The following is a 26,955-nucleotide window of genomic DNA, read 5'->3' as shown; positions in this document are numbered from 1 at the left end:
GACCTATAGGTAAATCATTTGATATGTGTAATTATTTTTATTTATTCTATTTCGTTGTGAAAGAAAACATTTTGTGAACATTAGGGAGACTATTAAAAAAATGAATATAAACACACAGATTATTTGGCAAGACAATATTATAAGCTAAATTATATGTTTTTAGGCTTGTGTCCTTCAAACATGTATGTAGAAGTTGAAATGTAGACAGAGGTAACCTAGAGTTCGACGTTGTTCCATCTTTGCATCACGATGTCCTCAAAATTACATTATGTTTTGAAATGTTACATTTTAAAAGAGCCAACGTAAGGTGATCACCAGTTCTTTTCAATAGAAATTGATGAATCGATGTGCTTTCGGCAGGTTGTGGCATTTCTTCGCACTGGTGTAAAGACATAGCGCGGCATTGAGTTCAGCCACTCAACACAAAATGCGTTCAAATTTTGATGGAATGTGGAGAGTAAAGGGTCTTAGAATTATGCTCCCTCTCTCTACCCTCCTACATGAGATATACAGCGTGAAGCTGAAAAAACTGGAATACCTAGTTGAATAAGGAATATTTTGTAATCATTTTCCAAATTGCGAAAAATCAATTATATTAGGTACAATTTATACATTTTTGATTTTTAATTTTAGCTTAACGATAGTCAAAGTCAGTTTAATTAAAGTTTTAATGAAAGTCCAGCAAGGACACATGCTTATAGAAAATGACGAATCAAAGAATGTATCACACCCTGATCCCCGACCGTGTTAACATGCATCTAGGTATGTAGATCTTTATCATTTAACACATTTTTGTAGATCATATCTAATACTGCATTATTGTAGAATGTTTTAAATGAGCTCATATTTAGTGTTTCGAGTTGGGTAGGTTCCATTTCTCTTTCTGTAGTTGGCTGGAAGATGTGGCGGCTGACGCTGTTCTTAGGCCTGGCGGTGACCCAGGTGAGTTATAAAGTCATTATATGTATTTTTTAAAATACATTTTAAGCTAAAATAAAATAAACTGAATAAGTGCGGACTCGAATACCGAGACTTTAGTATCGACTTCTGCATTGTATGTCGAAGCTTCATTTTTTTGTGCTTCATGGGACCGTAGACCTGAAATTAATTTCAACTTGATACCTCGACGCGTTCTTAAAAGATCTTGACACACAGACAGACAGACAACAAAGTGAGCCTAAAAGGGTTCCGTTTATATTTATTGAGGTACGGAACCTTAATAAAATAAAAATAGTAATTATGCAAAATAACATTTATTACCCTAACAACATCTTTAATATTAGAAGTTAGTTTGTTGTCACGCTTTCACGTGTAAACTTTTCTACTAATCACCATGATACCTTAAAAACATATTTTTAAAGGTGACAATGTATAACGACATATAAATCATTTAATTTAATGCCAGTTGAATGTTAATTACCTATTAATCATTTGATATTGATATGTCATTATATTTAGGGTTTCTTATTTTTAAAGGAAAAAAGGAACCATTATAAGATCATTTGTTGTAGGTACGTCTGTCTGTATATCTGTCAAGAGCTTTTATCTCAGGAAAGCTTGGAGTTATCGAATTGATATTCAAACCATATACTCATACTACAACACCATGTATTTAGTGGCGGAACTCAACACCGCGCCTTGTAACTGATGATATACTTTTTCAGGTACTACCACAAGAACTGGATTTTGGGAATGTGGATACATCAGATATTACACGTAAAGTCAAGTTTTATATTAGTCATATTGCATATTTTGCGGAAACCAACCCCGTACTTTGTACTAGCAGACTGGAAAAATTAAAATAAATTAAATTTATTTTTTAATGAATGGCAATGGCGTCGTTCGAGTGTCGAATTAATACTAATACTTCTGCATACAGGAGGGAACCTATAGGGAACCTAGTGCTGATGAACTTCTTTCCCCACTTTTTACCCAATTTTCGAGTTGCATATTGAGTGGCAACTTAACCAGCGCTTTATCTTGTTGCCAGAGCGAGTTAAAAAAAAGTATTCTCTCGACTTAGAATCGAACCCACCACCGTCGTTTACAGTTATAGGCGGCACAATGACCTCAACAGTCAACACTCGTAGCGCATTATACAATTATATAGGGATTAGCTAATGACCGATTATTTATTAATATTTGTATGGGATTAGGATTAACGTTTCATATCTAATATAATGTATAACTAAATATCAAAATACAAAATATTCTTATCAATCTTTATCTATTTACGCGACGACAGACGAATAACTGATTATTATTAATTAATTACCACGTCGTTCTTTATGTATAATTAATGTTTAGGTAAAATACATTGAAATACATAGGTACTGTCTAATAAATTAAAATACCTAGTATATTTTTTAAACTTCATATTTTGTATTTGATGTCTATTTTAAAGGCATAAAATAGGATTCTCAAATAGGATCATTTTGAAAACTGTGTTGAAATTCTTAATCTTTCTTCGCTAGTATTAAATATACCTGAAAAAACATATTTTGTAAATTCTATATTTTCCTTCAGGAGGCCGATGGTCTCGTATAGTGTCAGGATGGGACGCGCGCCCCGGTCAGCATCCCCACCAGGCGCTCTTACGACTGATCAACTCTGAAGCAGCAATTAGAAGTTGCGGCGGAACCGTCATACACAAGGAGTGGCTGTTGACCGTTGCTCATTGTCCTGCTGGGTGAGAATTACTATTATTTTTATCATTTTTTAATTTAATAACAATTTGTGAATACTGTCATGGCGCAGGTTGTGAGTTCGACTCCCACTCGAGGTAATGAAATGGATTTTTTTTCATTTCGTTTTGGTGTCAAGGCTTGGTGTGTGTCCATGACGCTAAATAAACCAATTTTGTAAAGTATAATAATATTAATAAGGTTTTTTTTATTTTCAGTTTCACAACCATAGTGATAAGAGCCGGTCTAATAGATACTTCCCAGCCGGAGATGATGCTGGAGTCCACCGAGGTCTACATATATCCAACATTCAATGTGTCAAATCCTTTGAGTGCCCAAGTCAATGATATAGCCATGATAAAACTACCTACACCTTTAGAATATAGCCGTATGTTTTTATTAATACTATTTACTTTAAGTAGTATATCTACTTGTTACTAAAAAGTTCAAATCACCTATGTATTTTTTTTTAAATTTTTTAACGTAGCAGGATTTGAACCTGTGCCTTCTGATAACTAGTCATACAATCTAACTTATTCATCCTTGCAGTGACATTTTTAAAAAATTCGGCTTCCCAAATATAATTATTTAAAATTTACCACTAAGCTTTGTCAAATCAATTCCTAGGGGAATTAATTATTGTAACTTCTAGGTTCTGGTAAAAAATAAACCGCACCGCAACACACAGTGTCCCAAAAAGTTGGGCAGTTCATATGTTTAATTGGGAAATGGATCATCTTATCACTAGGATCCCTCTGCTAACATTGCTGTGCGGAATACAGCTAGCTAGAAAAAAGAAACAAATATAAATTTCTAGAATTATTTTATTTTGAAATATTACCTTAGTACACAAAGTTTTCAAAAATGTGATAATACAGAAATATACCTAACATATTTTTGTTGGATGTTTTAGGCAATTTACGTGCCATCCGCATCAAGCGAATGTCCGAGGCATTTGTAGATTATAAGGATGTGGTGTTTTACTCGAGTGGATTTGGTCGTATTTGGACTGAAGGTACCAAACTTATCGCTATAATTTAGTGAAAATGGCATTAATTTTGTAAAGATAGTTTTATTAGTGTGCACAAGCATCCAGACAACCAGACAAAATAATTCAAAATCATTCTTCTATTCAGGTGATAGACCAAACCACTTACAATGGGTGTACTTGAAGGGTATTTCCAATGAGGACTGTGTGGGATACTACAACTCGCGCTCCATCTCTGAGCACAGCCTCTGCGCAGTCGGGTACAACGAAACTACACAATCTATATGTACGGTATGTAATACACCCACTCTTTTATTTTTCTTTTAGCTTCACGCACTATCCCGCATATAACATTAACAGGATAGGCAGAGGGAACCTATTGCCCAGTGTTAAGAATTTAAGATACTCCATTCCCCATTCACATTTCAATTTTTTTAAGACATTGCGTGTTGAAATTTGAATTTATTGAATTTGATTGAATTACGTTGCATTGTACTCACAATTTATATTAACTATGAAATTTTTGTAACAACTTAAATACAAGAAAAAAATATTAATATTTTTTATTATCAGGGCGACAATGGGGGACCTCTAGTGCACGTGTCTGCCGACGGGGAACCCATGCTCGTTGGCATTATTTCTTTTGTAGCGGACAACCAACGAGGCTGCCATTCTGGTTATCCTGGTGGTAAGCTACGTAAAAGTTACATATATATCGTAATAATCAAGTGTTAATTTAGTACTTTAAGATTAGGCTCTTAGCTTAACAAAGTAATGCCAGCATTGTGTTTGGCTTATATCTATATAACTAATCCCAGCTTCAAAATTTAATTTAATAAAACAAAAAATAAAATTGTAATAGTTACGTTTCTTTTCGTTACAGTCTTCACGCGCACCGCACCGTTCCACCCCTGGTTTAAGGAAATAAGCGGAATAGATTTCGAGAATCTTGACGAGGAAACAGTTCCCATGAGCTCAGACGCTACCGATTCTCCGTCAGGTCTTGACACTACACCTCTTCCCAGTACCACTGGTCCTCCTTCCACTTACCTCCCCAGTACCACTGGTTCTCCTTCCACTTACCTCCCCAGTACCACTGGTCCTCCTTCCACTTACCTTCCCACTACTGAATCCACTCTTTCTACAGCTACATCTATAATTTCTTCAATAAGCACTTTAGATCCTACAACTTCTGATTCACATTCCTCTCAGCCAACCACTTCATCATCAATACAAGACGATAAAGACCATGAATCAGAAACAAACGAAGAAATACAGTCAGAAATACTCAAAGAATTGGAAGTCGACGTCAAAGTTAAATACAGGTTTGGGAAAAACAAGAATATACTACTAAGAAATAGCGACAGTAATGCAGTGTTAAAATAATTATTTATTTTATTTGTGTATAATTAAAAATGTAATAGTATGACAGCATTTTGTGTTTTTCATTATTTTAATGTTTACGATTTAAACAATAAACCTTACTAGAAGAAAATGTCATCATCAAAAATGTATGTCACTGCTGTAGAATAAAGTACGAATATATATACTATATATACTATATATACATATACATATATGTATGTGTGTAAAATTATTAAATAAAAAGCTTATGTTGTTTTTGAAGCCGTTGTGCTCCAGCGGCACAAGGGTGTGTCTGTAACGCGACGGTTGTGAGTTCGATGTCTACTCGAGGGAATGAATCTTCGCACTGGCACTGAGGCAAAAAGCCCGGCTTTGAGTACCGCCAGACAATACGCAATTGGCAAAAAGTGGGGAACCGTGTGTTTTAACACTAGGTTCCTTTTGCCTACCATGCTACGAGCGTGGTATAGCGTGAAGCTGATTTGTTTTTAAGTTTTTGAAAATTTCGGCACAGGGGTGGGCACAGACCCCCACCCTATTGCTTCGCGCATACAAATTACTTTATTTTTTTCGAAATGACAGTAAAAGGCTTACAATCATCCATTTTTAGCAAAATGTATAATAACAGAAATGTTGTGTTCTCTTTCATTCTACAGTTGTCACATGTAAAAAGAGAGAATTAAAAAATAATTTACCTTTTTCAATATTCACTATCTGTAAATGACCAGATAAGAACAAAGGTGCTTTGTACAAATAATACAGCAAGTTAAATTAATTCTTTAAAAAAATGATAAAGTTAATTGATCACACCTTTATCATATTTATCGCATATATTAAAAATACAGTGATTTCTCGAGTTCGGTTTCTTTTAAGTTAAATATTGCACCTAAAACATTTTTACGTGGAACGATCGTAATTGAATTTAGTGTAAAGGAAGATGTTACAGCAAATGGTTATATTGCTTTTGGCCCTGGCCGCTCATCAGGTGAGACTTTGTTCTAGTTTTTCCCGCTGTATTCCAGCTTCCCGCTGTATCGCGCACGTAGTAGGATAGGCAAAGAAAAACTCCGTTCCCTTAAAAATATCTTCGTTCCTCACTTTCCACTTAATTCTGGAAACTCAACGCCACGCTTTACCTTGTTACCAGAGCGAGAAAATAAAAATAAAAATATAAACTAACAGAGGATTTCCAAAAATTCCAACTAGAATGCGAAAAACCCAGATTTAACTTTTTTTAGTATGCGGAACAACATAACAAAAGTACCGAAGATAAAAAAGAATTAAAATAATAATCCTTAAAAAAATATTCTGAACTTCGCTGTAAAATATTGATATAAATAATTATATTGCACCTAAATCAGATTATCAGTTATTAAATATTATTTTCATCTTATACCTACCTACTCGTAGGTAACAAAGAATAAATGTTTTAATTGTTCTTCATCATCATTGTCATTATTTCCAGCCTTGTGAACAATACTTCAGGAATATTAATTTAAAAACATTCATTAAAATTAAACTCTTTCCAGGTGCCAGCCGAACACGTGCCTGCAGCTTATGTAGAGAGTTACGACAGCGCAAGTAATTTTATTATTTTTTATGTACCTACATATCGCCTTGGAATTAATGATTTTCTAATTTAGCTAAATCAGAAGATTCAGTTTAAATCTGATCATATAACGTTCTATAGTAAATTCAAACAAATTCGTAATTTTTTTGACTTAGCTTACTTTCATACGAGAACAGTTTCATGCGATCAAAAGTATTCATAATTTAATTGAAGTATCTATTAATTATTGATTATACATTTATCCGAAAGTGGGGAACGGAAAACTCCTAATAGGAATAAAGTGTCTTACAGCCTCTGCTCTAAGCTCCCTCTGGAACCTGGTAATCTAGTGTAGGTTACCAGGTTCCCTCCGCCTATAATCTATGAATTTATATTAAAGTGAAAAATGTTTTATGTCTTTATATAAAATGTTAATAGCAAATTTATCTAAGCTATTTTATACCGATAGTGATATATTAAGTAATTGTTTACTTTTGATAAAATCTCTATGTATTTTTCAATATTCCACGGAGTGTGAAAAGGAAAATAATTCTCTCGGTCCACTACTCGAAAAACTTAAATATTTAATTTCTTCCAATGGGTGGACATGGGTTACATTTACATTCCCATGCTTGCGCCCCCGGAGGCCTACGTCAGGAATGGCCTGTAGACTGTGAGAATGACATTTTAAAATATTTAAAAGTACGTCATTCATATCTGTAGAAAAAATCAAAGCCATCATGACCGCCAAAAATAATCAATTAGGATTAAAAATATAAAATTTCTAATCTTAACAAATCACGACCAATAGGATTTGCCAAAACTAATTTGTTTTAAATGTGTTTTGTGAAACATTGATAAGATAACATTTTAGTTACGCGTGCTTTATATCGGATATATGGATTGTTAGAGATTAGAGCTTATCATTTAATACTTTTAATATATACAAGAGCAATTGTACATTTTCAAGCGTAAATAAAAATAGAAGTACCAATATCTATATCTATTATTTATAATAAATCTGTAGAAAAATCGTTACTGTACATTGAAAATATAAAAAAAAATTAGTCATGGTGTTAAAGGATAACTAACAGAATCCATTTCCAGTACTTTTGGATTTTTTGTCTGTCAACAAATAAACAGACACACAGACGTATCACGTAAAAAGTACATAAAGACGGTATAAAAACAAACATATAGTAAATGTCTAAAGAAATTTCTATCTAACATCCTAGGATCAGGATCTCGTATAGTATCAGGATGGGACGCGCAGCCAGGTCAGCATCCGCACCAGGCGCATCTCCGCATGATCAGCTTTGCCGGTGTGCTATCTAGCTGCGGAGGCAGCATCATACATAGGGAATGGGTGATTACTGCTGCACATTGTTCTGCTGCGTGAGTGTTTATTTATTTTCTTCTTTTAAATTTTAGCTTTTTTTAAGAAAATAATGAATAATGAATGATAGAGCTATTTCATATTTCCAGGCAACGGTCCATAGTCGTACGCGCAGGAGGAGTTCTGATGGCCAGTCCCGACGTGTCAATAGATACAACGCAATATTACTTGTATCCAACTTTTAACGAGTCCACGCCGAGGGCTGTGCAGGTCAATGATGTATCTCTGTTGAAGCTGGCTCATCCCCTCGAATACAGCCGTATGTCTTTGACTCATTTTGGCATTCATTATTTAAAAGCTACGTAACTTTTTTAGCTTCACACGGTATCCTAGCTCACGGCAGGGTAGGTAGAGGGGAACCTAGTGTTAAGACAGACTGTCTGTTGAGTGGCGAAACTCAATGCCTTGCTTTGCCTCGATACCAGAGCGAAGAAATGAAAGTATTAAATATAGGATATTTCATCACCTCGGGCGGAAATCAAACCCACATCCTCTCACTGATGTACCTTATATATTTCTAACTGTGAAACCGATTTTTATGCGATTTCCACTAATTGACACAGTTTAGTGGTCTCAGCACTACAAAGCCCTGAGTGGATCATTAATTTAAAACTACACTAAATTGTCACTACTAAATTGTCTACAATAGTGATAAAAAAACTAAATGTAATTTTTTTTAACTTGTAGGTAACATACGGCCTATCCGCCTCCAACCATCATCGGACGCGTTCAGAAATTACGCAAATGAAATTGTTTACGCTAGCGGATTTGGGCGTATATGGACTGAAGGTAAGCTTCAATTTACTTAAAAAAACAAACAGCAGAGGAAACCTAGAGTCAAAACACTTCGTTCTCCCTGCACCGTCCGATTTTCGAGACGTTGCATTTTTCGTGATCGAATTCAACGCAGCATTTTGACTACGGGAGCGGGGTAGAGAAGAAGAGAAAACGATTGAAAATATAATTCTATTACTCCCCAGTGAGTATCGAACCACAAACATCGCATCTACAGTCACTGTACCATGACGGCCTAGTCTCAATTTACTAGATGTTTTATTTTCCTTTCACTGTAAAAAATGGATTTATTAGAGTATATCTATCCCACTCTAATAAATCCAATTTTTACATACTAAGATAATTATCTTAAAAAAATAATCTTTTATTTAAACCTAAAAATCCTACACAATAATAATTTCAGGTGCTCAACCGTCTGTTCTACAATGGGTGTACCTGCGAGGTGTCTCCAACGTGGACTGCGCGTGGACGTACGGTACTACATTCGTCACAGACAACACTGTTTGTGCTAGATTCTTCAATGTGACGTCACAATCCATCTGCTCGGTATGTTTTATGTTTATACTTCTATATTAATATTATAAGGCGTCGTGGCGCAGGGCCACAGGTGCGTGATGTAAACGAGACTGGTTGTGGGTTCGATCCCCACTCGAGGAAATAAAACAGTGATTTTTATATTTTTAGTTCTTCGCTCTGGTTTTGAGGCAAAGCACGACATTGAGCTCGCACGCTCCTCAACATGCCTCCAGAATTCGGCTGAAAATGGGGAACATCTTAACATTAGGTTCCTTCTGCCCGTTTGTACCCTGTACCCTGTGTGTGAGATACAGCGTGAAGCTGATACTCCAAAACAAAAATTATTACTCGTAACGCACTGACACTTTTATTTCAATGTACCTATTTCGTTTTCTACAAAGTTTCTTTTCTGTAAAAAAATACATTAAAATTATGTGTAATTTCAAAATAAACGTTTTAAATACCTTTTTATTAGGGCGATAGCGGTGGTCCACTCGTCCACGTGTCTTCTGATGGAGTACCAATGCTGATCGGCATCAGCTCTTTCGTACCTGCACCTCCTCAAGGCTGTCACTCAGGTTTCCCTGGTGGTAAGTTATTAACATACTTTACCATAAGTTTTTATTACTTAATCTATCATTTGGTTATTTCCTTTGTGAAAACAAACAATATAATTATGTACAAAAAAAACCTTTTTTTGTCATTTATAAATAATTTATAAGTATCCCAATTATACCTACACAACATAGACAATGACATATGACATATTTTGTATATTTATTGCAGCTTTCATACGCCCAGCACCTTTCCTATCTTGGTTTGAGGAGATCACTGGTATTGACTTTAACAATCTAAACGAGGATGAGGAAGTAAGGACTCTGCCACCTTCTACTCCTGCACCTACTACTTCAGAACTAACGACAGTACCAGTCCCAACACCCGAACCAGAAGAAGATGGAAGCGAAGAGAAAGACGTAGAAGAAGAAAGTGGAGAAGAGCGCGAAAAAGATGACAACAGTGAAGAAAACGACAGTAGTGAAGAAAATGACAGTAGTGAGGAAAATGACGGCAGTGAAGAAGATAATGATGATAGAGAGCTTTCAGAACTTCTTAAAAAGTTAGAAGTAAAAGTTAAAGTCAATATCAAGCTTAATAAATTTGGTCAAAAAAAGATAAAAGAACAGAAAAAGATTGACATGTAATACTACATATTTATAATAATTATAGTATTTGTTAATATTTATTAAAAAAAAAATTTTTAATCCATTTGTTTCATTTACAAATACTCACATAATACAGGTACTCACATAATGTAATTTATTAGTAATTTAACTTTTTAGGGTTCCGTATCTCAAAATGAAAAATCGGAACCATTACAGGATTACTTTGTTGTCCGTCTGTCAAGACATTTATATCGAGATCGCGTGGAGGTACCGAGCAAGTGACCTATTGAAATCCTATAGTCCAATATAAGCTAAAAGTACCTACAAATAACAATAAGCAATGAGTAACTTGAAAATATAATAAAATTGATACGTAAAAATTTGTATGACTAGTATACAAATAAAGACACACCCCACTCTTTTCTTCTTTCTTCTTTCTTCACCTCATTCAAGTGTCTAATATTTTGCACTTGTAGTGTATTTGTTTTGTATTTACGCAATAATTATCTATGAGTGCATGCGCACGCTACTTAACCGTACTAAAGGCAGGTATAATGCTCTACTACGAGTATAATATTTCATGTTGTTATTAGATAAAATCAGATTTATGAACTCTTGTTAGAACAACATTTAATAAAAATCACCAAATACAACTAATTAATTTCAACTTGAATATTAAAGAACGTCAGCGGCACAAGGATGTGACTTTAACGCGACGGTTGTGAGTTCGATCCCCACTCGAGGAAGTGAACCTCCAGAATTGGGCAGAAAGTGGGGAACGGAGTGTCTTAACACTAGGTTCCCTCTGCCTACCCTGTTCTGTGCTGGATACAGCGTGAAGCTGAAAAAAAATCTATACGTATAATACCTAAAACTGTAACCTATCAAACAGGCTAGGAGCATTTATCAATGTAATAAAACCCAAAGTAGTGATTTTACAAATGTTTTTGTTTGTTTGTCATGTGGATTACATTAGTAAATAAATAATTATTGTATAGTTAATAAAGTATAGAGTATCATCAAACATTGACAAAATTCTCATAATAAAGCCACGAAGGCTGAAAGAAAATGAAATTGTTCAACAGAATTTGATATTTGAGGACCTCAAGCAACTAGGACAAAGAACGAATAAGCACGGGGTAGTATACGCGGAGTACCTTATCAGAAAGTTCCTTGCTACTTGTTAAGCAGAGGAAACATACAGGGATACGTCAAGACTTTAAGTAAAATTTACAGTTTTAGATAACAAAGAATAAAAACCATAAAAAACTTTAATTTAATTAGATTTAACAAATATTATTAAAAAAAAGGTGGGAAAAAGATAATAATATTGTTAATCTAAATTTTATCTTGTTTTATAATTGATTGTTTTTATTACTAGAGATGTAACAAATTTAATTATTGTTTTGACTAAAGGTAAACGCTCACCAATGTTAAACTAGAAACGCTTGTATTTAAATACTTATGTGTTTAAAGAATGGAACTATTTCAAGGTCGCTTATAAGTCAATCTTATGGCTCAATCGTCCTTCCAGACAGAGATATACCTTTATTTGGCGCTACCTCTGAAAGGGCCCCACTTTCAAGTTAGTAGGTATGAAGCTAAATTAAGGTCGATCAAATGAGAAGAGACACTCTCAATACCTTTTTTATAGTCTTTTCTTTTTTTTTTATGGATAAAGGACAAGGCAAACGAGCGTTAACCAGAGGAGCTACAGGTGCGTTGCCGGCCTTTGAGGTGGAGATAGACACGCTATTTGAAGGTACCCATATCGTACCCGATGATCGTTGGAGTAAGCGCGTTCTACAGTGGAGACCACGCCTCGGCAAGCGTAATGTAGGACGTCCTCCAGCTAGATGGGGTGACGATATTCGTAAAGTGGCGGGCAGCGGCTGGATGCGAAGAGCTGAAGATCGAGCTCAGTGGCGTGCTATTGGAGAGGCCTATGTCCAGCAGTGGACGAGGACAGGCTGATGATGATGATGATGATGATGATATCGTACCTACCTGGAAACACTGCCGCGGGTAGGCCATTCCACAGTTCGGTGGCGCGTGGAAGGAAATTTCTACGAAACCACACAGTAGTGGAATGCCACGTATTCAGGTGGTGTGGATGATATTTAAGTTTGTGATGTACTGTGTGGTTAGAAAATTCGGCGGCAGGTAACAGGTCAAACAATTCTTCAGAACACTGAGAATGCGGGTCTTATCGAAGAATTTTTTATTATAAACAATATAAACGATATATTTAAAAAAAAATATCGATACCGTTACGTTTCAATCGATATTGCTTGTTTGTCACTAATAATTGCGCATATCTAATTTTGATTTAATTTTATCAAAATAGTTTTATCAGACTATTTAATACGACAATCATCAAGGGCTGTGAGGATACGCAAAGATGGTGTGGAAAGTGGCGTTCATCCTGGCCCTGGCGGCACTACAAGTTAGTTACTCAAATTGTTATATTTTAATATTTTTTTTAGTGAAATATTTTGAAATATAAAATCAAATGGTGTATGTCCAAATCTGATCTTTTGCAAGTGTGATACTTCCTTTTAAATTAAATTACTTTTTCAGGTGCCAGCCAGACAAATTATATCTGCCTCTTACGATAGAAGTCCTGTTGAAAAAGGTAAATATATAAACTGAGAACTAGTAATTAACAATAGACTATTTAGACTCGTATTTATAACCGCTCTCAAGATTAATCTCGCACTTGAGTTTCCCCGTCTTAACTTGTCCGTTTTGTTCATCCTTCAACAGATATTGTATAAAATGTAGGACGACTTTTAAGCCCCTTAGAGGAATTTCATTTTCAAACACTAAAGATTTTTGATTGTAACTCCTAAATATCTTAGAGTGTAAATTGAAATGATTTGATAATAATAAAGCTTTCTTTTTAAGTCATCATCCATTATAACTTACAGATATCTCGAAGTTGACACTTTTCTAAAAAAAAATATTTTATCGCAAACACTAGCCAGTAGCCATATCAAGACATATAATAAAAACACATACTTTTTAGATTCGGGGCCAACTCGTATCGTATCAGGATGGAACGCTTACCCTGGACAGTTCCCGTACCAGGCTCAGCTTCGTCTGATCAGTGCGGCAGGTACCTTAGGTAACTGTGGAGGTAGCATTATACACAAAGAATGGGTCTTATCAGCAGCCCATTGTACAGCTAAGTGAGTAGTATTTTTTTATGCAGGGAAGGCAGAGGGAACCTAGTGAAATATTCAATATTTTCATTTCCTCGCTCTGGTAAACGAGGCAAAGCGAGCGTTGAGTTAAGCCAATTAACCAGGTGGAAAGTGAAAAGGAAGTGTCTTAATGGGAACGGAGTGTTTTAACACCAGGTTCCCTTTGTTTACCCCGCTATGTGGGAAGTAAGTATAAGTAAGAATACAGCGTGTATCTAATAAAAATATTTAACATATGTACTTACCTAACTTAAATAAGGGAAATCCAATTTATATTTTAACAATTTCATTTTAGTCGCGTTCAGATCACCGTTAGGGTTGGCATTACATTCTTTTCTGCACCCGACGTGTCGCTGGAAACCCAAGAATATTATATGTATCCCACATTTGACCCCGCAAACGCTGGAATTGTGCAAATCAACGACGTGGCCCTGGTGAAGCTGCCGAGACCTCTGCAATACAACCGTATGTACCATTTTGTTTAAACTAACACAACTGATATTAGTTCTATCGATAGATTCTTTATAGATTCTCTTTTCCAGAATACATACGATCCATTCGTATTCAACCCCAGTCGGACGCGTTCAAAAACTACCAAAATGAACTGACCTATGCCAGTGGATTTGGTCTAACTATGACTGACGGTAAGCTAAAACGAACTTTTACATTTATATACGTTTCTTAATAGATTCTCTGTTTCCTTAATTCCTGCATAACAGAATATACAAGGAGACCCTAGTACTTACTCTGTTCCCCACTCCGTTTTTAATTTCTAAATTATATATCTACGAATGAAACTGGCATCTCAAGATGGATCTCAGACTTGACAGTGATTTATAAATACGAACCTTAAACTATGAAACTGATTATATAGGTATATATAATCAGTTGTACCTATATTCGCACTGAATTTTCGACACATTTTTCGACACGTTTAAAAATGCAGCTGGTCTGGGCTGGTCTGGTGGGCTGCTGGGCATTGTGTTCGTCAGTGAAAAAATAAAAATAAATTAAATATAATCATTCCCTCAAGTACCTACGGCTCGATACAACCGTCGCGTTCACGAACAGCCTCAAAACTTTTACCACGATAGGTACTGTTTTCAACCATTAGCAAAACAGTATTTCGATATTAATACGCGATTAATAATAACAGAAGTATTCTAGATATAGGTATAAGTGATAAAAAAAATAATTTACATTATAAGATAATGTAAAATATTAGGTTTTAAAAACTATTGTTTATCTTATCTATTGTAGACATTTTTTTTCGCTGGCAAATACATTTACGCAGACCGCCCATACGGAAGGCAACGTATCCGCCTAACGGATAAGCGGGACTCACCTCATTCACTCACCTTAATGTGAGACTCACCGCACCAGCCAAATCGATTCTACCCACTAAAACCCAGCGGAAACCCTCTTCACGCATACTACTATGATGCCTCGGTGGAAGGCCCGCCTATTGCGGACGAGGAGAACTAAAAAAACCCCCAGGGCACCCTGAAAGCGGTCTATTGTAGTCGGATCTGCTTTTTTAGCTTTACGCTCTATTATATAATTATTATATATATGCCTACCCTATAGACAGAGGGAACTAAAGACAATTTTATTCATTTTCCGCCAAATTTTCTAACCATTCTGTGTTGAGTGACGGAAATCTTGTCCAGAGAGACAAAATAAAAATATGATATAAAAGATTTTTATATAGTATTTTTTTACTTTTTTATACAGGCGCAAGACCAGAAATACTGCAGTGGGTATATCTCCGTGGTGTGTCCAACTTTGATTGCCAAAGAGTGTACGGTACTGCACTTGTGACCGCCAACACCATATGTGCCCAACACTTCAACCAAACGTCACAATCTATATGCAACGTAAGAGAATAATATTAAATAATCTATATCTATATATATAAAATCGAAAGGTCACTCACTCATCACGAAATCTCAGAAACTACATGTGTTAGGAATCTCAAATTGTGCATAGGAGTTACTTATAGGACGTAGGTGCTCGCTAAGACGGGAATTTGCAATATTCGACTTCCAAGGGGTTCTTTTTGGGGTCGAAAGTTTGTATGAAACTGCGTTACTACAAATGCTAAGAGTCTCAAATTTTGCATAGACGTCACTAGGACGTAGCCATGGAGACAGAAATTAATAATAACATAGTTCACGCGGGTGAAACCGCGAGCGGGCCGCTAGTATCTATATATATAAAATCGAAAGGTCACTCACTCATCACGAAATCTCAGAAACTACAAGTGCTAGTAATCTCAAATTTTGCATAGGAGTTATTTATAGGACGTAGCTGCTCGCTTAGACGGGAATTTGCAATATTCGACTTCTAAGGGGTTGTTCTTGGGGTTGATAGTTTGTATGAAACTTCGTTACTACAAGTGCTAGGAGTGTAAAATTTTGCATGGCCATTTCTTATAGGACGCAAGTGCTTACAAGACGAGAATTTGCAATATTGTTGTAGAACAATATTAGGTATGAAATAGGAGTTGAAAGTTTATATGAAAAAAAACTAAATTGCCAACGATTTCTATAAGATTTGAAATTTAGACTCTTAAAAATATTTAATTGCACACGTTTTTCATGCATTCACTCTCTAAACTGACAATATTTTCATACATATATTTAATAAATGTTTGTATAGTTTAAGCGGGCGAAGCCGCCCAAGTCCACTAGTATATTAATAAAAACGAAAAATATTTTAATTTTGGGTAGTTAATTATGACTATGTGACCTACTATACCGATGATTATATTTAATTAGGGCATTTAAAATATGTCGTACACGACTTTTAGTTATTTTCAATTCACTATCTTTGCAAAGCTGCAGAATACACCCAACACAATAAACACCTTCATCCAAATATATTCTAAAACAACTATGGTAACATTCAATACGATTTTAATTTTAAAATATACCCTAGCTTAAAATATTATATTATATATTTTTTAAATGCTTTGTCAGGGCGATAGCGGTGGTCCTCTTGTTCATGAGTCTCCCGAGGGAGAGCCCATCCTCATCGGTATCAGTTCCTTCGTACCTGGAAAACCGCATGGTTGTCACTCTGGTTTTCCTGGCGGTAAGTTCTTTTAATAATTGCTATCTGATGCGGGTATTCTATAATATGCCAAAATAATAATCTTATATGGGTCATAATCAGAAAAAGTGTACATTTTGTGTCTTTTCTTGTCCCGCTACTTTGAATGCGTTTTAAAAATACAATTTTAAAGATAATTTAAATATTTTGCCATTTACGATAAATTTACTTATTAACTTAAAGATTTTTGTAATATTTTAAATGTATTATGGCTATTAATAGTATTTTTTGTTAGTTGCAAAAAACTTTTCAGAATGCTTCCATACAATTTTTCGTGTCCCATTCACTACTTTACTTTTTAAAAATTGATTTGTTACGAATGTTTATGGTTTTATTTGATTTCAGATATGTTTATATTACTTTACTTTATGCAAAATATTAAACAAAAGTACTTTTATTGATATATTATTTAATAAATAATATATATGAATTAAGTAAATTTGTCCCAAAATATTGTCTTTTTTGTTACTCAGGGCTAGTAACGTACAATTAAATTATGAATGCAATTATTTTGGATGGTGTTTAATATTAGTTTTTGTTGTGGCACCATAATTCTAAAAGTCAATGCTGTCGTAGCTACAACAAGTAGTGTTCTCGCAGCAGTTGAGGGGTTCAAATGTTTTAGAGGGAATATGTAAAATTACATCTCAGGGTTATAAACGGCTTTTATTTTGGTAAGTATTCTATAATTTCGTTTTCTTGTTTATGTTATTTGCTTCTTTTTACAAAATCCCCAAAAAGAACTTCAGTGCTTACACATGCAACACGTGGCTTATGAGCAAATATTTAAAAAGGTTAGAATTTCTCAGACTTTATTCTCAATTGCGTTATATTTCGTTACGTAACGAAACTGAGAAAATATGAAGCCTAGTTCATAATTACGTTACCATCGGAAGATATGTATATAAAAAAAAAATGCTGGCATATGAAAAAAATAATTGGTAACTTTTGATAACGTAAAGTAACCAAAAATAATGATTTTTAAGTTTTTTTCCTGTTTGCTTGTTTGTCTAATGTGTTTGTGCACGCTTTTCTCAGAAACGGCTTAACCGATTTAGTTAAAAACATTTTTTTATTCTTCCTGAAATTAGTTGTGATTTTGTAATTACTATTTTTTTCTCTGGAGATAGTGAATTAATAAATATGTAGTTCAAGTGGGTGAAGCTTTTATTTAAAAACAAATACGTTCTGTACTAGCGTTGTTAAAGATCTAAACAATAAACATAAAATATTATTAAATACCTATTGATAAATATTTTTTTATTTTCAGTAAGCGTCATGGCTCCTATGTCAAATGCTGAAACACATAAAAGATATAGAGAACGTCTTAAAAAGACCAATCCTATTAAATATGAAGATATGCGGAATAAACACCTACAAAGAATTAAACTTGATTCCCGTGATAACGACTCAAATTTTGATATATTTTAAAGTGGATTTAATTTTATCATTAACTTTGTGATCTCTAACTAGAAATAGAAGTTTATTACGTTACGAACTAGCATTATTATATTGTTAATATTGTCACTTTGTTATGTTTTCTTACATTTATAATCTGTTAATTCAACGATTGAATCTTTAAAATTTTAATTTGTGTCTCATTAAATAAAAACAACAGTAGTTTTATTCGTATAATATCCTTACTTTGTTGTGTATAATGCCTTATATCATCAGTTTCGTAACAAACATTATCAGTGTTGTTACTTATCAGTTACGTTACGAATTCGAAAATGTCCACTTTTCTGATTATGACCCATATGTGGATTTGAATATTGTAAAGGAATGTTTTTAATTCAAAATTAACGAAAACTAAATTGTAATTCTGCAAAAAAGAATGAGGTATATATATTTCATTTTGATATCATCTTACAACTGTTAATCTCATTTGTACTATGTTTGCAGCTTTCGTACGTCCTGCGCCTTTCTTCGACTGGTACCAACAAGTTACTGGAATTGATTTTAGAAATCTGGATGAAAGTGACGAATGGAACACAGTGGCGCCAACTACTGAAGTGCCTTCTACTGAAGTGCCTTCTACTGAAGCACCTTCTACGACTGAACCACCTACTCCAGAACCTACTACTGTGAGACCTCCCGAAACGACACCTCAACCTGAGGAAGAAGAAGAAGATAAGGAAGAGGACAAAGAAGAAGATAAAGAAGAGGAAAAAGAAGAAGATAAGGAAGAGGAAGAGGAAGAGGAAGAGGAAGAAGACGGAGAAGAAGAAGATGATGATAAGGAACTTTCTGAATTGTTAAAGAAGCTGGAAGTAAATGTCAAAGTAAAGGTTAAGCTAAGCAAATATGGACAGAAAAAAAAGATAAAAATCGATAAAAAGGAAAAACTATTATTACCTTAAAATAATTTAAGTGGATTTTAAATATAAATGTAATTATTAAAAGGTTTTATTTAACTTGACGTGTTAGTTATTGTGTGTAATCTTGCAAACTTAATTTGACCAATTTCCCATTGTCCGATTGAAATTAAATTTAGATTACAACTTCAATTATGATGACAATGAAATTACATACAAAATAACATTAGCAATATAAAAAAGCTTTTAAAAATTAGGACAATTCTAATTGGATTTTCCAAATTTTAATATGAGTATCAAATAAAAGGGCTTGATTTGTAAAATACGTGTACGGTACGTGTACCAAGAATAAAAGCATTTTAAAAACAAAAGGATAGTTTTATTATTTTATTTTTAACTTTGTATACCATAACTATCTAGCTAGGGATCTAGTTGAGGATCGAGTGTTGTGGCGAGAATTGGGGAAGGCCTATGTGCAGCAGTGGACAAAAGATGGCTGTTGATGATGATGATGATGATACCATAACATGTCATCATGATTCTGTCTACGATTTTTATCTTTTGGTTTTTTGCCTAACACCTTTAGACGATATTTCGGTTATAGTAAATATATAAAATCCATATAAACAAAATCCCAATCAATTATAATAAGAATCAAAGTAAGTAACGTAAGTAATTAGGATTATATTAATTACCAATAAACGATAAGCTTATCACAATTATTATGTACGTAACGTAGTTGATTATAACAATTAATCTTATCATAGATAGGCGAACAATTTATAAAATAGCGTAGTACACGACGTGATTTTGTTTCTTTTAGCTTCAAATATCTCACATATTGAGCAGGATAAATAAAGAACCTAATGTGAACAGACTAATCATTTTAGAAATATTATATGTGTGAAGAACTTAATTGATGGATAATTATTTAAATATAAAATAAATAAAATCAACTTCACGCTGTACCCCGCACACGGCAGGGTAGGCAGAGGGAATCTAGTGTTAAGACACTCCGTTCCACACTTTCCGCCGAATTCAACGCCGCTCTTTGCCTCGACACCAGAGCGAACAAATGGAAATATAAACGTAAATAAATATTTCACTTCCTCGAGTGGGGATCGAACCCACAATAGCCGCGTCACGCGCCACGACGGCCCCCACAAATAAGCAAAAAAGTTTTGTATTTTTATTTATATAGAAGCGTGTCGGAAATAAGTTAAATATTGTATAATTATTGTAATATAATTATATAAGCTGTTTGTTAAGGAAAGACAGAGAATTCAGAAAGACGCAATGCAGTGCAAAGCCTAAAATAGTACCTAACTTTCGTTAAATTATAAAGCTCAATTTTTTATATTTTCTTCGGAATAATATAAGAAATTATGTTGTCCATTGCCAGATACTTAGCATGGTTTTAACCCCCTGCCAGACGCGTCTAATATATATTACAAGCGCCTACAAATTTTATATACTAAAGTGTAAAAAATATTATTTGCTCGTAATATACTCGTAGGCGCTTATAATAAATTGCCACTCGTTGCCCGATTATGCCATGTGGTCCTCAAAATATGAAATACTGTTGAACAATCACTATTCTTTGTGGCTTTAGTAGGTGAATGCGTTAAGTAACTTAAAAAAAACTGCGCTGCGAGACTAATATAGATACTGGTTGAAAATTATTGGGATCATATGTACCTACCTACTATCCGATTTAAATATAAATATGATTTTACTAAATTCTCCGAAATCTATACTATAGACTATTACCAAACTACTACTACTTTAACAGAAGGTTCCTTGTTAAGTACTTGTTAGGCAGAGGGAACAATGAACATACAGGGGCAAAATAAAAAAGAGTTAAATGGAAAATAAAAAGGGATAGCTATCTAGGTATATTCTTAACAATGCGTCAAAACTTTGATTTAGATAGTATTTCCGTTTTAGATAGTAATTATTTGTCATACAAAACTAAAATCTAATTCGATTTAAAAGACACAAAGATGGGAAAAAGATAATAACATTGGTAATCAAAATTATATCTTATTTGATTGCTTTTATCAGAGATGTAACTAGTTTACCTAATTTTTTTTTTGTTTTGTTGTTTTAGCAATCACCATGGGCGTCACCGACTATGGGGAAAAACGGTCGAGTGAAGACGGACGACGTTCAAGTCGTTAAAATTTAAGTTACATATTCATTAGAAACAGAATTTATAATTTTAAAATGTTACAATAACTTATCAAAATATATATTGAATAGTATGGAGAATGGATACCTTAACCTACTATATATAATCACTAGTTTTGTCAAATCCCGAAAATATCGAAAAATGGGAATGCCGGGACTTTTCTGGCATCAGTACAACGAAAATACCAGTATTATTAGAATAGTCCCATCTTTTCCCATGATAAGCGAAAATAGCTTTTTGGTTTTTCAATTATCTTCTTATAAGTGAAGAAAAAAAAACATTATGGCTTTCAGACAAAAATTAAACTAAGCCGTCTATCGATATGAGAGTTACGTTTGAATCGGTGTGTTCATCACTTCTGCCCATATCTAATTTTGACTTAATTTTATTAAGAGGGTATTTAATATGGAAATGATCAAGGGCTGTGAAGATACTCAAAGATGGTGTGGCAGCTGGCGTTCATCCTGCCCTGGCGGTACTACAAGTTAGTTACTCAAATTTTTATATTAAAGTTATTGATTGTTTTATTTTATAAGTACGAAAATATAAATTTAAATAAATATTTCATTTTCTCGAGTGAGGATCGAACTCACAACCAGCCGCTTTTACAGTCACACTTTATGCTCCTGCGCTACGCCACATAATTATTTATTTAATTACTAGTGGACCCGGACGCGGCTACGCCTGCTTCAACTATAAGAATATTTATTAAATATATTCATGAAATTATTTTCAATTCTCAATAGAATTAGTAAGAAAATATAAGCTCAAATAATCAAAAAGAATAATAAGTAGATACACATTATTAGAAAAAATTATCTGAGTTATTGAAATGAACTAACAAAAGGATTAAAAGTAACTAAAGGATAGGTATTCTTAATATTAGAAAAAGTACCTAAAGTTTTCCGTACGTGCGTACATAGATATCGACTCTACGAAATAACTAAACATTTCTCTCTATTAAGTAGGATAATTTTAGCGGGCAATATCAAATAAAATAAGAAGAGAATCAAAGTGTTTTAAATCGATCGAATAAAGTTCGAAAATGTATGAAAATTTATAAAACCGTCAACGTCATCTGCCCGTTCGCGTCGGTACCGGCGGTAGGTGGCTAGGTCATTTCGAATCAGTGACATCTCCTTAGTTATTTATTAGTATGTTATACAGTAAACTATAATTTCAATCTACATAAAATGCTAAAAGTGACTATTATATTTATTTTCATAAGGATGAATATCAAAACGTAGCGGTAGCGGTCGCTTAGCAACGACGGTTGTTATTAACATGGCAGAATAAATTGCATGTCAAATTAGAATGTACTTTAACATATATTAGTATATATGTGTAATGTAATGTTATATAGCCTATAGCACTTCTGAAGAATGCAGCTTTCATACAAAACAAAAACAATGAAAATCGGACCAGTAGATCCAGAGATCTTAGCGTTCAAACAAACAAACAAACAAACTCTTCCGCTTTATTATATTAGTATAGATAAGTTATTTAGTGGTAAGAATAAAAAAAAGGAAACCGTCGTGTTTAAAATGTAATATAATTTTTTTCTTTTTATAAGTTTCCGAATTCTCTTATTCCCGTGAGAAGATTCAGACTCGAATTTCTAACTCGAATATTTTGAAATATGTAGATAGGTATATCTAAAATCAAATGGTGTATGTCTAAGTGCGATACTTTGTTTTAAATTGAATTATTTTTTCAGGTGCCAGCCAGACAAATTATATCTACCTCTTACGACAGAATTCCTGTTGAAACAGGTAAACATATATTTATACTAAAACGGAATAGTAATTCATATATTTATAAATTGTTCTCAAGTCTGAGATCGATCTTCAGATGCCATTTTTATTCACAAATTACATATCTATGAATGAAAAAGGCATCTTACAGTTGAGTTCACGATCTCAGAGTTGAGATCAATTTATAAATACGGAATTCTTTCAAAGGGAAATTCCCCTTTGGAATTCGTTATATTCCCTTTTAAAACACGACATTTTTTTTATTTTAACTTTTAAATATGTCATCGAGTTTATAATTATTTAATAATAATAGAGCTTTCTTTTTATGTAATTCAAATACAATTTTTAGATATCTCGAATTTGTCACCTATCCAAACTTTATAATTATAGCACAAATCCTAATCAGTCATATTAAGACTACGTATATAATAAAAACACACACTTTCCTAGATTCAGGAGCATCTCGTATAGTCTCAGGATGGAACGCTTACCCTGGCCAGTTCCCGTACCAGGCTCAGCTTCAGCTAGTAAGTCCGGTAGGCACCTTAGGTTACTGTGGAGGCAGCATCATACACAAAGAATGGGTTTTATCAGCCGCCCATTGTACAGCTAAGTGAGTAGTTTAAATATTTTATGCGAAATTGTAACTATTCATAACAATTGTAGAAATTCAGTAAATACTAATATTTGAATACATTTAAATTCGAATCCGTTTCCCGTTAATTCATTTTTTGGAAGGACTCTTATCTTTCATAAATTATACTTTATAGATCTAATGATCTAACTATTAAGTTTAGTCTTTTAGGTAAAAACTTTCTCTATATTAGCCTCCAATTTTGCAAACTTTTTGTTTTTAAAAACTTTTTCCTTTTACTTTATCAAAATAGAGACATTTGGAATTTGCGTATACCAATATACACGAGTACACCGAGTGATGTAGATGTAAGATGAAACAATTATTAAATTCATGAAGCCAGTCCTGACGCAGCTACGCTAAATTGCTCGTTTCCCAGCTGTGGGCTCGATTCCCAGCTCGATTCCCAGCTGTGGGAATGAAATATTTAATATTTGATTTCCTAGCTTTGGTAAACGAGGCAAAGTGGAGCATTGAGTTGAGCCACTTAACTAGAATTTGGCAGAAAGTGGGAAACGAAAGTGTCTTAATGAAAATCGAGTTTTATCACTAGGTTCCCAGGTTACCCCTGCCTATACTGGTATATGCAGGAAACCCTGTGAAGCTAAAAGGACCAAATTATACGTAGGTTTATGTTTTAACAATTTGTTTTTAGTCGCGTTCAGGTCACCGTGAGAGCTGGCATTACATTCTTTTCTGCACCTGACGTATCGATGGACATTCAAGAGCATTATATGTATCCTACATTTAACCCGGCAATCGCTGACGTTGTACAAATCAACGACGTGGCCCTGGTGAAACTGCCGAGACCTCTGGAATATAATCTTATGTACCATTTTGTTTAAACTAACACAACTGACATTAGTGGTGTGGATAGATTATATATAGATTCTCTTTTCCAGAATACATACGATCCATTCGTATTCAACCCCAGTCGGACGCGTTCAAAAACTACCAAAATGAACTGACCTATGCCAGTGGATTTGGTCTAACTATGAGTGAAGGTAAGCTAAATCAAGACTTTCAATATTACATACGTTTCTTAATATTTTCTCTGATAATTTAATAACTTAATAATAAGCCCTAGTGTTTAGTCTTTTCCCCATCATGACTCTTCGAGACATTTAAAAATCAGAGCTCAACGCCTTGTCGGGTATTATACTTGTCAAAGGAAAAATGAAAATAAAATAAATAGAATCATTCTCTGGAGTGGGGATTCGAATCCACAAGCTTCTTTTTCACTATCTGTCGCTGTTTCACTTCGTCACGGCTTTCTCAAGACTTTGAATTCAATATTGGAACTGGGAACAGGAACTGTCATTCGATTTTGATACGTGATGACTAATAACAGAAGAATAATAGATATTAGATATAAGTGATAAAGAATAATTCACATTATAAGATAATATAAATTATTAGGTTTTAAAACCTATTCTGTTTATCTTATCTATTGCAGCCATTGTCTAGCCTGATTAACATTTATTTCTTATTTCTTTTTTTTGCATCACTGAATATATAATTATTTTTTATAGGATCAAGACCAGAAATACTGCAGTGGGTATATCTCCGTGGTATATCGAACTTTGATTGCCAAAGAGTGTACGGTACTGCACTTGTGACCGCCAACACCATATGTGCCCAACACTTCAATCAGACGTCACAATCTATATGCAACGTATGGGAATTATTTTGTTTATATTATATGTAAAGGTTCCTTTATACCTACTAAAAAATATAAAGCCTAAATCGCGGCGTTGAGATCCGCCACTCAACACGGGAAGCCTCCAGAATTCGGCGGAAAGTGTAGAACGAAATGTCTTTACACTTAGGTTCCCCTGCTGTGTGAGGGCACAGCGTGAAGTGGATTTATTTACTTGCTTATAAAGCCTAAAAGTTTGTTGCCTGCTAACCTGTAAATTGAAAATGGTTTTTTCAAAGGATGATGAAATTAGCCACAAATAGACCTACTGTACCTATGATTTCATGTAGGTACTTACTACGTACTACTACTGCAATTAGAATATGCCGTAAATGACTTACAGTTATTTACATTTGACTACTTTTGCAAAGCTGCAGGAAACGCCCAACAACGTATTTGTTATACCTTCATCTAAATAAGTATATTCTAAAGCAACTATGATAACATTCAATTCGATTTTAATATACTCTAGTTCAAAATATGATGATTATTTTTTTTTTTAAATACTTTGTCAGGGCGATAGCGGTGGTCCTCTTGTTCACGAGTCTCCAGAGGGAGAGCCAATCCTCATCGGTATCAGTTCCTTCGTACCTGGAAGACCGCACGGTTGTCACTCTGGTTTTCCTGGCGGTAAGTTCTTTTAATAATTGCTATCTGATGCGGGTATTCTATAATATGCTAAAATAATAATCTTATATGTGGATTTGAATAACATAAAGGAATGTTTTTATTTCAAAATGAACGAAAACTAAATTGTAATTCTGCAAAAAAGAATGAGGTATATGTATTTCATTTTGATATCATCTTACAACTGTTAATCTCATTTGTACTATGTTTGCAGCTTTCGTACGTCCTGCGCCTTTCTTCGACTGGTACCAACAAGTTACTGGAATAGATTTTAGAAATCTGGATGAAAGTGACGAATGGAACACAGTGGCGCCAACTACTGAAGTGCCTTCTACTGAAGCACCTTCTACGACTGAACCACCTACTCCAGAACCTACTACTGTGAGACCTCCCGAAACAACACCTCAACCTGAGGAAGAAGAAGAGGAAGATAAGTCAGAGGAAAAAGAAGAAAATAAAGAAGAGGAAGAAGATGAAGAGGAGGAAGAGGAAAGAGAAGAAGATATGGAAGAGGAAAAAGACGAAGATGAGGAAGTAGAAAAAGAAGAAGACGGCGGAGAAGATGAAGATAAAGAACTTTCTGAACTGTTAAAAAAATTGGAAGTAAATGTTAGAGTGAAGGTTAAGCTTAGCAAATACGGTCAGAAAAAAAAGATAAAAATTGATAAAAAAGAAAAATTATTATTACCATAAAATGGCTTTAATGATTTTTTAATGTAAATGTATTATTTTACAAGTTTTTATTTAATTTGTCGTGTTAGTTAGTGCGAGTGAAATCTTGCAAACTCAATATGACTCACTGCCCTGTGTCCGATTGAGATAAAATTATGATTGTAACTTCAGTCATGATGACAATGAAATAATGTAGGTATAATCAATATTAAATCAATAGTAAAATGAAAAAAGTAATTATTATTATAATCAATAGTAAAATGAAAATCTGGACAATCCTAGGTTGA

At 34.0% G+C, this 26,955-nt stretch overlaps 4 protein-coding genes across 4 annotated transcripts; all 4 read left to right on the top strand.

Annotated features, from left to right (window-relative positions):
• Positions 1 to 56: 56 nt before the first annotated feature.
• On the top strand, positions 57 to 5,099 carry LOC146540780 (epithelial serine protease-like). The gene is made up of 8 exons (XM_085205097.1): positions 57 to 942; positions 1,665 to 1,716; positions 2,527 to 2,689; positions 2,903 to 3,072; positions 3,598 to 3,699; positions 3,821 to 3,963; positions 4,246 to 4,360; positions 4,556 to 5,099. The coding sequence occupies exons 1-8, from the start codon at positions 901 to 903 to the stop codon at positions 5,056 to 5,058; spliced, it is 1,290 nt and encodes a 429-aa protein (XP_085061223.1). The 5' UTR covers positions 57 to 900; the 3' UTR covers positions 5,059 to 5,099.
• Positions 5,100 to 5,919: 820 nt separating this feature from the next.
• Positions 5,920 to 10,555, top strand: LOC146540779 (epithelial serine protease-like). Its single transcript, XM_085203192.1, has 8 exons — positions 5,920 to 6,022; positions 6,567 to 6,618; positions 7,822 to 7,981; positions 8,072 to 8,241; positions 8,670 to 8,771; positions 9,181 to 9,323; positions 9,769 to 9,883; positions 10,080 to 10,555. Exons 1-8 carry the CDS (start codon positions 5,975 to 5,977, stop codon positions 10,493 to 10,495), a joined length of 1,206 nt encoding a protein of 401 aa, XP_085059318.1. The 5' UTR covers positions 5,920 to 5,974; the 3' UTR covers positions 10,496 to 10,555.
• Positions 10,556 to 12,748: 2,193 nt separating this feature from the next.
• On the top strand, positions 12,749 to 19,190 carry LOC146540778 (epithelial serine protease-like). Its single transcript, XM_085203180.1, has 8 exons — positions 12,749 to 12,902; positions 13,037 to 13,091; positions 13,485 to 13,647; positions 13,958 to 14,127; positions 14,205 to 14,306; positions 15,397 to 15,539; positions 16,644 to 16,758; positions 18,679 to 19,190. The coding sequence occupies exons 1-8, from the start codon at positions 12,858 to 12,860 to the stop codon at positions 19,134 to 19,136; spliced, it is 1,251 nt and encodes a 416-aa protein (XP_085059306.1). The 5' UTR covers positions 12,749 to 12,857; the 3' UTR covers positions 19,137 to 19,190.
• Positions 19,191 to 21,722: 2,532 nt separating this feature from the next.
• LOC146540777 (epithelial serine protease-like) lies at positions 21,723 to 26,704 on the top strand. Its single transcript, XM_085205761.1, has 8 exons — positions 21,723 to 21,770; positions 23,000 to 23,054; positions 23,487 to 23,649; positions 24,326 to 24,464; positions 24,548 to 24,674; positions 25,203 to 25,345; positions 25,885 to 25,999; positions 26,211 to 26,704. Exons 1-8 carry the CDS (start codon positions 21,723 to 21,725, stop codon positions 26,687 to 26,689), a joined length of 1,269 nt encoding a protein of 422 aa, XP_085061887.1. The 3' UTR covers positions 26,690 to 26,704.
• Positions 26,705 to 26,955: the final 251 nt, after the last annotated feature.

Source organism: Heliconius melpomene, chromosome 2 (genome assembly GCF_056956725.1).
Source record: "Heliconius melpomene rosina isolate 202511_hmr_F chromosome 2, ASM5695672v1, whole genome shotgun sequence".
Lineage (NCBI taxonomy): Eukaryota > Metazoa > Arthropoda > Insecta > Lepidoptera > Nymphalidae > Heliconius > Heliconius melpomene.
Note: the sequence above shows the minus strand (reverse complement) of the source record. Positions and strands in the feature narration are given on the sequence as shown.